The sequence below is a fragment of the Maniola hyperantus genome, chromosome 7 (genome assembly GCF_902806685.2).
Source record: "Maniola hyperantus chromosome 7, iAphHyp1.2, whole genome shotgun sequence".
NCBI classification, from domain to species: Eukaryota; Metazoa; Arthropoda; class Insecta; order Lepidoptera; family Nymphalidae; genus Maniola; species Maniola hyperantus.
In genome coordinates this window covers 12,386,597-12,398,887 of record NC_048542.1, presented here as the reverse complement: position 1 = coordinate 12,398,887, position 12,291 = coordinate 12,386,597, and the positions used below count along the sequence as shown (strand labels likewise).

The 12,291-nt window shown below is 38.4% G+C and overlaps 2 protein-coding genes across 3 annotated transcripts in view; one reads left to right on the top strand and one right to left on the bottom strand.

The window, feature by feature from the left end:
* Positions 1–1,381, bottom strand: part of Lrt (Leucine-rich tendon-specific protein) — a 96,260-nt gene extending 94,879 nt beyond the window's left edge. The window contains exon 1 of the mRNA XM_069500028.1: positions 1,088–1,381. The gene's annotated coding sequence lies outside the window, so the exon portion shown is untranslated. The remainder of the gene's footprint in view (positions 1–1,087) is intronic.
* A 4,818-nt stretch (positions 1,382–6,199) lies between these two features.
* The window catches only part of Apoltp (Apolipoprotein lipid transfer particle), a 55,584-nt gene continuing 49,492 nt past the window's right edge, over positions 6,200–12,291 (top strand). For both annotated transcript variants that reach the window (XM_034969900.2, XM_069499940.1), the window contains exon 1: positions 6,200–6,483. In XM_034969900.2, coding sequence (XP_034825791.2) covers positions 6,426–6,483 — 58 coding nt within the window. In that variant the 5' untranslated portion in view covers positions 6,200–6,425. The remainder of the gene's footprint in view (positions 6,484–12,291) is intronic.

Genomic DNA, 12,291 nt, shown 5'->3' with positions numbered 1-12,291 from the left:
GTATTCTGTTCTTCTACTCTGTCGTTACGTTGGCAGCAGAGTGATCGTGGTCGTCACTGCAATGATGTGGCATGCAGCTATGTATTCCTTTTTGACAGCTGCCTTCCTTGGGATGGAAGTCCCCTTATATTAGTGCACAAGGAAGTCATTATAGATGAATGAATTCTGTTCTCACTTCTTATACTAATGAGTAATAACCTAACAGACAGAGAACATCCAAAATTCCACAAGTATTTTTAACCGACTTCAAAAAAGGAAGAGGTTCTCAATTCGTCGGAATCTTTTTTATTTAAGTCGATTATTCAGACATCCATCCTCTTTAAATAATATGTGGGTATTGAGTCTATTGTGTTGAATAATATAATACGATCGTATGTTAAATAAGTTATTTTGAGTTGACACAGCTCATTAATATAAAACGCCCGGATTTGTATTGTAATTTGTATACGGCTGTATAAATCGGCGCGAATGACGTCACTCTCAGTGCCACGATTACATTACTATGGTTATAGCTTACCTACATATTTTGTTTAAGCTGTGATCATTTTTCACATAGAAAATCTAAAGCTCATCTCAGCACAAACACAGATGTAAGTTAAGTATGTTTAAGAAGACATATCATATAGGTAAGTTCTTACTTAGTTATGATAACTAGATACCTAATAATGATAAACAAATTAGACCGAGCAGCATAGTGGTCTGAACTTTATGTGAAACTACTTTGAATTGAAAGTGGGACCTTTAGGTCAACTTTCAACTTTTCAAAAGATTGGTTGCTGCTTAAAATAAGTATAAGGAAGTACCTACTTAACAAGGTAACTAACATAATATCTGTGGACACATATCACAAGCTACCGCCTACGTTTCGGCGCTAACATTTGAAAACCAGTTATCTATACTTTGTTGAAAGAAATGTCTCGGATCCAAAATATTTCCTAATTGGTAATTATTATTGCAATAAATATATTTTAGTAGACTAAAATCCTTTAACTGTTAGTAGCAGCTTATAGGCCTTGTAACAAAAAGTCATGTAGGTAACTACTAACTAGTATTGCACCAACAAATAAATTTAACCAAATAGACTCACCTTTCCACTCTAATGATCACGCATTGTCAACAAATGGTTGCCCACCGAACCGCATCACAGTCACAGCACTATTCATGACGTCACACCGAACTCCATTCATAAACATCGATCACCAATCCGTGTCATTGACAACACTAGTCGGAACTTTAAAGAACCCAATTATGCTTAGTCTGTGGCTCACGGGTACAGGTAAATAAAACCGCCTTGAGTGTGAATTCTGATTGGGTCTATTTCGTGTCGAATTTGTTTATCGGTTTCAAAAGGTTTTTGAAAGGCGCGTGTGTATCGTTCGCCGCGCGCGCACGTTTGACGAGAAGCCTCTAGCGATCGCCCCCGCAATTTTAACGCGTGGGCGCTTCCAAGCTCGCTGCCTCCCAAAGCGATTTTGCGTAATATATTTAGGTGATAAAACACCTCCGATAAACTCGTCCCGGTTATACAGAATGATAAAGACGACCGACGACAGCAGGGGACCGCTTGGAAATGGCGAGCTTTCTTTATAAGCTCATGTTAGAATTTTAAATGAGTATCGAATAATGCATTGGACTAAAAAAAGCTATCGGCGGCGGCTAACAATATTATGTGAGCTGGTGCGTTGGGAAGCGACTTGTCGAGAAGGTCCTTGTATGGAGAAACGAGTTCGTCTGCAGTCCCACACGTTTTGACTTTTTGCCGAGCGATGCAAGTGCTAGGGTCTTCTTTGTCCGATATAAGTTGACACATCGGGCTCCCGTATGTGCATAGAGAAACCGAACTGCCCGTAAGGGGTTGAATATCCAGCTGGTGTCAAGTTTAGTTAGTCGGTAAGTAGAAGGGCAGGAGCATTGCACGTAGGTTGTGTTTGCAAGCCACGTCTTGGCCGCTTCATACATTCGTAATGAAATCGTCGCTGCACTTGGGGTTCTAATTAGACGTCTTGGATGAATTAGATAATACTATTTTGTTGAGTCCCGCATAGTGAGATGCTTTATTCCGTTTAAATGAGGCCACGACATAAGTATTAATAATCATGCCGTTACCTACTTAGTTTCTTTTAAGTTTTTACGACATCTCTAGCGCAGCGGGGCAAACTGTGCTGAGAATGCGAGAGCCCCCGGAATCGAATCCCGGTGGGTAATTGCATAATGAAATTACAATCAGCATAGCTTTCATTGAGTTGACGCTCATGGGCACCATTTAAATGAGCAATTGTATTTGAAATGTTTCTTTTAAGTTGTGTAAATTAAACCATAATAATATGAGATGAATCTTGCTTTTCCAAGAAAGTTTACTTGAAACTTGTGTACACAATCTGCATACCGTCTACACCAAATCAAGCCTGAAAATTCAATATAACACCACTGAGCCCATCTAGGTACATAGCGAATTATGTCAATTGTTCAATTATGGATAAAGGCAATAATTAGAATCGACATGTTCTGTCGCTACCCTCATAGGACACTATTATCACACCCCTACAAATAATTTAATTATCTATTACTAGTGGTAATATATTATAACTAAACTAGCTTATTCTCGCGACTTCATCCGCGTGGACTAAACAAATTTTAACTCGCTTAGGGGTTGAACTTTCAAAAATCCTTTCTTAGCGGATGTCTACGTCATAATAGCTATCTGCATGCCATATTTCAGCCCGATCCGTCCAGTAGTTTGAGCTGTGCGTTGATAGATCAGTCAGTCAGTCAGTCACCTTTTCCTTTCATAATATTATGTAGATTAGTTCGCTTGCATGGAGTGTAGGGGTGTGATAATCGCTCGCGGACAGGCCGGTGTCCCGATAGTAGTAATTTATTACTACCGGCGATTGATGTGAGTAACGTAAAGCTGAGCACTGTTATTGCAAAAACAGACTCTCTCGTGTAACAACAATGTGCGAACCGAGTGAATACCAGCGTGGCAGTGCCAACTGCCAGTAGCCGTGCCATTGGCGCTTGTGGGCGACAGTAAATTGGTGGAGGGAGTGAGTGTCACTTCTATGTCGATTTTTTTTTTCGATGGGGAAATCTTCTAAGATACCCAATCGGGTTATGTGGGATTTCTACCCACTAAAACCCCCTCGGTGGCCCTCCTCAGCGCGTTATTGAGAGGCTCCGGGAACTCTAAGGAACGTACGCCGGTGCCTCTCTCGCGCGACGCCCGTTGGTCACATCCTGGAGAAAGTGCAGCCACTCGCGACCTCGAAGTCCTAGCGCCAGGAACTATTGGTTTGACGGATCAGGACGTTGATCAACGCCGCCCTGATATCTCCGCCTTCGAGCAGGATCAGCTCGCTCGCGAACTCGCTGCGGCCTCCTTCTTGAACATTACTATTTCACAGAAGGAGACCACTGCCCGCTATGCTTCATTATCCTCCAGCATTGCCGCTATGACGGCCAGTGGTGACAAGTCTCTCCCAATGCAGCCGACCAGGATGCACCGCTCGGGCTCCCAGGCAGGGCACTCTTCAAGCGTGTGCTGTGCGGAGTCCCTGTCCTCTTCACAATGATGACATCGCGGGGTCATCTTATGTGGGGGTATGTCGATACCTAGTAAGTTATAGTATTCTGTGCTATTGTTATCTTCCCTTCAGCAACTAGGAGTACTTACTAGGTATAACAGAAATGTAAATACAGTTTCGTATTATTGCCAACGTAGTACCTAACAATACAAAGCGGCGTACCTACAATTAAATCAGACCTGAATATTCAATTAACAATATCCATAGCTATAAAGGATTTGAGCGTATTATATTGGGATGCATGGAATATTTAGAATCATCGAGATCCAATATTGCCGGTCGCAAATTAAATCTAAAAATATAAAAATGAATCACTAAATGTGTTGCTCATCGCAAATCTCGAGAACAGCTGAACCGATTTCACTAATTCTTTTTTTATAATATTCCTTGATACTTCAAGGATGGTTCTTACGGAGAGAAAAATTTAAAAAAATTGAATAGACTGTTAGGCGGAACGAAGTTCGCCAGGGCAGCTAGTTACTATTTACTAATAAATAAAATTAAAGTGTCTGACTGTAATTTCGAAATAACTATCTCATATGGTTATTTGAACTTTACTATAACTGGACCACACGTTTTTAAATTATTTGTCTGTCTGTCTGTCTATTTGAACGGGCTAATCTTCGGAATGGCTGAACCTATTTTGACGGGACTTTCACAGAGAAGTGAGGATTAACCAAGCAGTAACATAGGCTTCTTTTTAACCGACTTTCGAAAAAGCAGGAGTTGTGTTTTCTACCTATGTAGGTACACCTAAATCTACGAGGGCGAAGTCGCGGGCATCAGCTAGTTACAAATACAATCCACACAGCTATTTCGTCTCTCCATTTTATCCAACTGTCAAGACCCAATTCTTTTGGTTTGGCGTCATTATATTTTGTTTTCATAAATATACCTATAGTAGTTTTATGAATGCAAGATCTCAAGGACCACCCACAGCCTCTTTAAGAACTCAAACAACATAACGATGTTTAATATTTATCATTTTATTCTTATAGTAAGTAGTTAGGTATTACTTCACTACAACAACAACTCGATGTCTGAACATGGTGAAACAAAAAAAAACGTAGGTTTGGTACAGGTATCTCTTCAGTCTCCTTAGGGATTTCCCGATGCTTTAAAGATTGAAGAGGAATGAAGAAGGTAAAATTAGCCAAGCCAAGTCGTTTGAACATACACTCTTGGCAGAGTTATCTGGGGCACCCCGCACACCCGCACAACCCTCGTGCTACCCCGGTGTGGGATAGCGCGGCGGTTGTGCGGGTGTGCGGGGCGTCCCGCCGCCTCATACCTTGTAATCTCGCCCTGTCGCGAACTATACCTCGAATGAAAAATGCATTTAAATTATCTACTTATATCTACTATGCAGGTACTTGAGCAGTTCCATTGATAAGTGATAACCAAAGTCAGTGCTGTAGGTTACAAGCTTGCAATAGATACATATTACATACCTATTTGGTACACATAGAAGTTGTTATTTGGTCAGGTGTTGATAGGCTCAGAAAATCAACAAATCAATAAAGGAGCCTGAACATGGTAACTTTTTGCCTTTAGGTATTTATAAAAAAGAAATACCTACTTATTCCCCTTTTTTAGGGTTCCGTAGTAAACAAGGAACCCTTATAGTTTCGCCATGTCCGTCCGTCTGTCTGTCCGTCCGTCCGTTTTTTTTCTCGGCTACCCCATAGTGTGGGGTATTAGAGTCAAGTGGTCCCCCCCCCCCCATCAGCCAAATGGTAGTATATAGGAAAGTGATAAAATTCACAGCAGTAGTATATATAATCAATTTTAAAGAAAAACTATCATGGCTAAGTAGGGTTCACAGGTTAAGGAGTTACATCTGTTTTTCGAGGATTGTGACTACGGAACCCTACACTGCGCGTGGCTCGGCACGCACTTTGCCGGTTTTTGCCACTAATATCTACCGCCCTAGGCTCGAGCCTACTCAGCCTGCCTAAGTACTGGTAAATCCACCACTGTTGATAGTTTATTTAAAAAGTAGACAAGGAACAAAGCCGGACTTTTCGAAATTCCCACGGAATAAGGAATAAAGTGGATTTATATTTTCGTCGAGCCAAACCGCAGGCGGTCGAAAGAATAATATAATTATTATAATAACGTCGTCGTAACTAAGTAGGTACCTATATTATGACTTCACATTATTTGTTATACATATCTAGCCTTTCGCACAATTAATTTTAATATTTTTTGCAATACCGATAGGTATAGGTACTGACAAATGATTGCAATTAAATATCTAATTACTATACAAATCATGCCCGCGTGGAATGGTGCCAAGAATATTGGCTGCATTTCTGCGCTGGACAGCCAGGCTGATCCGTTGCCCAAAAAATTTGCCAGCCATTCCGTCATCAAATGAGGCTATATTCTACGCTATTAATCTAATTAAACGTTCAAATGTCTTAAAAAGTCATGCAGATCCTCAGACCACCATAATTTGAATCAAAATTCGATTGACTTATTATTAAAACCCTGACATATCATGATATCATACTTATTACTCACAATAATTGAATAAAACGAAAGCAATTTTAGATGACACAACATTTGTATCGCGTTACATTGAACGCAATCCAATATTTCCGCTTGCTTCCCGGTCCCTGTAGTACGTCGAAGCGGGCACTTATCGGAACGATGTTTGACCAAACATCATTCAATACGAATTATAAAACTTCACTGGACAGTGTTCAGTTCAAGATAAATGGCGATAAGTAATATTATTTACTTTGACCCTAACGACCCTCGATATTGAGCGTTTTTGTCATTTGATCAGTGTCGTGCAAAACGCTAACTCGAATCATGGTCTGATTGACCGACAAAATGAATTGGTGTGTGATTTTTGTGTGTTTGTGCATTGCTAGTGTACGTGCATCAGGAAGTATGTTATTTTCTATATTGTTAGATTAGTTTACCTGTGTGATTTGCAATACGTTTACAATCGCTACTATTTGTAGATATTATGATTAATTAATTTGTATGGGGCACTTAATTTACTATAGGCATCTTCTAGGTAAACGCGTCCCATCTTAGGACGCATCATCACTTTCCATCAGATGTGATTGTGGTCAAGCGTTTGCCTATAATAAATTAAAAAAAAAATCAAAATTACCCAACGGAAAATTATTTAGCTTTAAAGTAAGTAATGTAAGAATAGGTAATGTTAGTTTAATATGTATCTAGGTAGGTACTAATTTCCAATTTGTATTTACATTTTTCATGGTAAAAAATGTTTGGTATTTTTGTAACCGAGTAGGGAGATTTCGTAGATTTCAAATAAGCACGTGCGCCTATCTTTTAAAACTTGGCTATTTTAGGTCAATCATAAGATTTGAAACACCTTAATATCACTAGCATGTTCTTGATAAACTTAAAGAAGTCTGTAACTACCTACGTACTCACTTATAGAAAAAAATTAACAAAGGTAGGTACCTACTACCTATTAACAAAATTTAATGATCAGTGATCGTTTTACGAGTGACGAATAATGTGAAATAGTTATTTGGTATGCAAGGATGCAAAATTCTTATTTTATCGCTAGAGTTTGTATTGAATTCCGAGCCAGCAAAGGAAAAATAGAATCTTGAGCGTAGTGAGGAATTCAAAGGCACGGGCGCAAATAAATTTGCTGCTGTGCGAAACACACAACTATTCATCTCACTACAGTGAGCCTACCGTGGAGGTTTCAATTCAACAAGAAGTTTAGCTATATTAATAAGGCGCAATTCTTAGACAAGACTTTATTCAACCAAGAAAACAAGCATATAATAATTAAATATTGAAATTCTTAGACCGTTATGTTTAATTTATTTTAATAATAAAAATAAAGCGTTCCAACGGGTCAGTTAATACTTATAATAGTAGAGACTGTTTGGATGAACTGTGATTCTGAACGTTTCGTCAATGTGGTAATTTTAATAGAAAGAAAAAAGATAATAATATGTACCTAAGTACACGCTAGCGAGCAAAATTACCTCTTTCCACGCAGATTTCAAAGGGCAAAGAATCTATTCCGAGCGAGTGAGATCAAAACAAAACTTTCACTTACGATCGAAACCTCGATGATAAAACCTCAATTGAGTGAGTAAAATTATTATCAGTAGAAAATAGAAGAATCGCATTCAGTATAGCTATACATAATATGATATATTATTATCGGGTTTCATAGTTCAAAACATATCCGGTACACATGCTAGTTTACCTACATCAGCAAATTATTGTGCTACTAATCATTACCAATTAGAGCATTTGCTCATTGATTATACAGATAGTTGTGTATTGATTTTGTTTACTTATGTTTGCAGTTTATATCATTAGACTAGACTAAAATTAATTTGACATTTATAGTACTTACCTATCTACTCGTATTTATACAACCTACCTAACATACTAAAAGTTTGCTTAAACACCTAATTACTTTATTACACATTTTCACAAGATTTTTTTACCAAAGTGTGGAAACAATACAGCGTCACAAATGATTAAAAAAAAGTGAGTCGTTTGTGCTTAGGTACCTAAACCTACCTAGTACCTACCCACTTATTATAATATTCTGTACCGACACCAACACGAGGCTGCTGCAACTTCAAAGCGAACTACAAGTTGATCATCATCATCATCAACCCATCGCCGGCCCACTAGTAAGTTTATGGGTTTAGGCCGTAGTCTGCCACGCTGACCCAGTGCGGAGTGGCTGACTTCACATAACTTTTGAAAACATTATGGAGAACTCTCGGACATACAGATTTCCACACGATGAGTTATGTGCGGTTTATGTAATTAAATATCACTTGCCGGTGAAGGAAAACATCGTGAGGAAATCTGCATGCTTGAGAGTTCTCCATAATATTCTCAAAGGTGTGTGAAGTCTGTCAATCCGCACTTGGCCAGCGTAGTAGACAACGGCCAAAATTTTACTCACTCTCAGAGGAGACCCATGTTCTGTAGTGAGCCGGCGATGGATGGGATGAAGGTAATTTAATTAAAAATTAACCGAAAATCAAATTCAAGTACTTAGGTATGTTCCTTTGTGTTAGGTACCCATACGAAGCCGGGCCGGATGACGGTTTTTTTTAATTTCTTTATTTGGATATTTTAAAAATAAGTGTACCTACATTTTCAACTTGCAATATTTGCACATTCCTCATAAATAAGTATCTGGGATAGTGAACTAAACTCGCTATAGTTATAGCTATAAAATAATCCCATTTAGGGTTGCTGAACATAATCTCGCACTATATGTTGTTTCTTTGTGTCGGGTATCCTTCCGTAACAGTTATCCTCTCAATCGAGTAACTAACACCACTGATCCATCTGTGACAAGGGTTAGATAAGGATCCTCGGAAATTCCAATACAAAATAGAACTGAAGCGCGACGTACACATATCCCAATCAGTAATTATTTTGTTGCTTAATTTTCTGCAACTTTGGACAATGTGATGTACTTTTTTAGGAAAATCCACATCGCTACTTCACTATCACTATCGTAACATATAAAAAGACCCTCCGCTCGTTCGTCGTCTGTCTGTTCGCACAATCTCAGTACTGTAGGTATAGGTTGTCATAAGGCTTTCAACCACAAACAACCAATGCACATTGCACAATGGAAAGGCGGATAATTCATAGATTCTCGCAATTTATAGGGAACATTGTAAAGGGAACACAATACAATATAACGGTGACCTATCTAATGGGTTATCACTTATCAGTTATCACAAATGCGTAAATTCAACTTAAGTAAATACCTACCTACTGTAGCGAACTGTTAACAGCAAAAAAATTAGTCATTCATCGCATTTATCAACTGTTTAAAAACAATTTTAATTGTAATTGAAACGTATTGCATTCAATATAGCAAGAGGTCAGTAGCTTGATTTCAATCATAGAAGTAATTTTTTCGGAAGTTTTACCTACTTAAAATATCTTTAAAATTCAAAAATTATAAGTGTATCTTTGTTTGTTTGTTTGTCTTTGCCTTATGCGTTCTTAAACCATTCATCCGATTGCGATAAAACTTTGTACAGTTATTTTTGGGACTTGAAGGAAGGTTCCCTGACATAGTCTAGGCAGTCATAAACATAAGGCGAGTCACCGAGGCGGGCAGCGCGGCTTTGAAGTAAACCGCTTGGCAACGTTCAAATTCTGTGTTTCAAACGTTAAATTTGAATTTAATAAATTATAGAAGTCCTGTTGAAAACCAAAATTTAGCAGGTTCTCTGTAGTACTTAAAGACAAATGTTTCCATATAAAAATTATTTGCCAAGTCAGAAATTTAAGTATTAAATAATTCGTTTTAGACTTTTATTTCGGCTTATTTCAAGATTTTATTTGATCGAGTGAAGTACTTCCTATTGTGTATCAAAGTAGCACATTCTTTAGACAATGTCTTTAGGTATATTGTATATTTTTAGCAAGGCCATTATTTAATAATAAATACCTAAAACATTTGATCTAGCAAACCAGTTTTTTCCGCTTAGCCTCGGTGACTCGCCTTAATAATTAAATACATAGTCAACAATAGTCGTTCATTAAAAAGAGGTATTTTAGAGTATTTGCATCCTCTTCTTACTAATGTAATGTGAAAAGGACAGACACAGTTTGACAGCTGTTTAAAATTAAAAAACAAAGGATGCTGATAGGTACTTTAAATTTAGTTAAGAGAAAGACAACAGAATCGGCACCAACAATAACGCCTTTGTAACGCATGCTGGGCATGCTGGGCATTAGGATATATTTAGCAAATTGTAAAAGAGCATTTTATATTCGATTTTGGATGAAAATAGTTCTGTTGCTTACAATGATGTTGAATGTGCATTGATTGAGCATTGAAACTTATTGACGTGGAATAATCGTCGCAACGCGTCCTGCAATAACAATGCCTGCACAATTTGGGAATAGTTTCCTTCATTTGACGTGCTGACTCAAGTACCTACTATACCTACCTAACAAATACCTAAAGACATTTTGTATAAAATGAAGGTTATTATCCTTATGTCTTCTACTCCATGACCCTATAAATCCTAGGTATATTCTATATCCTAGTATGAGGCGGGGGAGAAGTCCCGCACACCCGCACGTCACCCGCGGTCGCCCACACCGGGTTAGCGCGGGGCTGCTGCCGTGTGCGGGTGTGCGGGGCGTTCCCTCCCTGATTGTCATCTCGACTTTTTGCTTACCTACCTACTATACATAGACGTACATACCTAAACCAGTCGCCCAAATCGAGTCGGGAAGGTACCCTTAAATATTACTATCATAAGCTTAACTTTCCTTCGTAAGTACCTACCCACTTGCCTACTCTAAAGTGGTTGGATGTAATCTATTTTTCCTTAAATGACGTAAAAGGTAAAAAAGTAGTCCCGCTGAAATCTGAAATGCGTAAAAGGCGCACTATACGCATATGATGAGCTATATACCGCGCCTCGCCGCGCGCCGCCGGCGCCGCCACCCATACGAACTTGTTACCACGAACCAGGGTCGTCAATCTTAGAACAAATAGCATGGTACTTCAATTCATTTAGTACCAAAAGGCAATAGCAGACCGCGCTACTGTGACTGGACAAATTCGATATATTATTCTGTGGTCAAGGCATCCCATGTTTAATTTTTCTACCAAATTGGTAGTTTAGTTTACATTAACATATTTGCATTTTAAAGAAAAAAATATTCTCTAACCATTAATTTCTATTTACCAATATTTTATTTGGTTCTACCTTTGGTATGTATCATTGATTTAATAAATATTCTTCAAAATAAAATCAATTCAGACAATTTTTTGCTATTGATATGGTAGAAATTGGGCAAACAACCTGGTCTGTGCTGGCGGTCGTAATGTTTTCTGATTTTGCTATTTTCAATACCTTTTGTAACTATTTAAAGCCAGTTTTATTGATTTCACGCTACGTTTAGCAAACCAGTGAACCTAACCCACGCTAAGTAAGCTGTCAGAGATTCTAGTGTTTTGAGACCAAAGAAATTTTAAGTTTTCCGTACCCATGTTTGAAACAGGACTCCAGTGTTTTGAGACAGAACTCCAGTGTTTATTTACGAGACAGGACTCCAGTATAGTTGTAGTTGTACTAGTTAAGTTTAGTGAACATTTCTTACAAGAGGGGCTGTATTCCAGGCTGTTCAGGTTCACTGCAGGTTTGTAAATGCCATTGTAATACCGTCATATCTACTTTAATCCTTGAATGCAATTTTTATTAAATTCCTTGAACTTGATGACAATATGGTTCACGCATAGGTTTTTCTTTAAGTATTGGGCGTTCCGATCCAGTGATAGATTCTCTTGACGATTCGAAAGCACCTATTTACAAGTTTATTTGAATAAAGAAGTAGGTATTTCTTTAGTTTTTCTAGACCAAATTCCTATCATGATCAACACATCGCTGGCTCACTACAGAGCACGGGTCACTTCTTAGAGTGAGAAGGGGTTTAGCCATAGTCTACCACACTGGCCATGTGCGGATTGGTAGACTTCACACCCTTTGATAACATTATGGAGAACTTTCAGGCATGCAGGTTTCCTCACGATGTTTTCCTTCACCGTTAAAGCAAGTGATATTTAATTAGTTAAAACACACAACTCCGAAAAGTTAGAGGTGCATGCCCTAGATTGAACCCCCAACCTCAGATTAGATGTGATTAGATTAATTGAGTCAGATTTAGTGAACATGTTATGAACTTG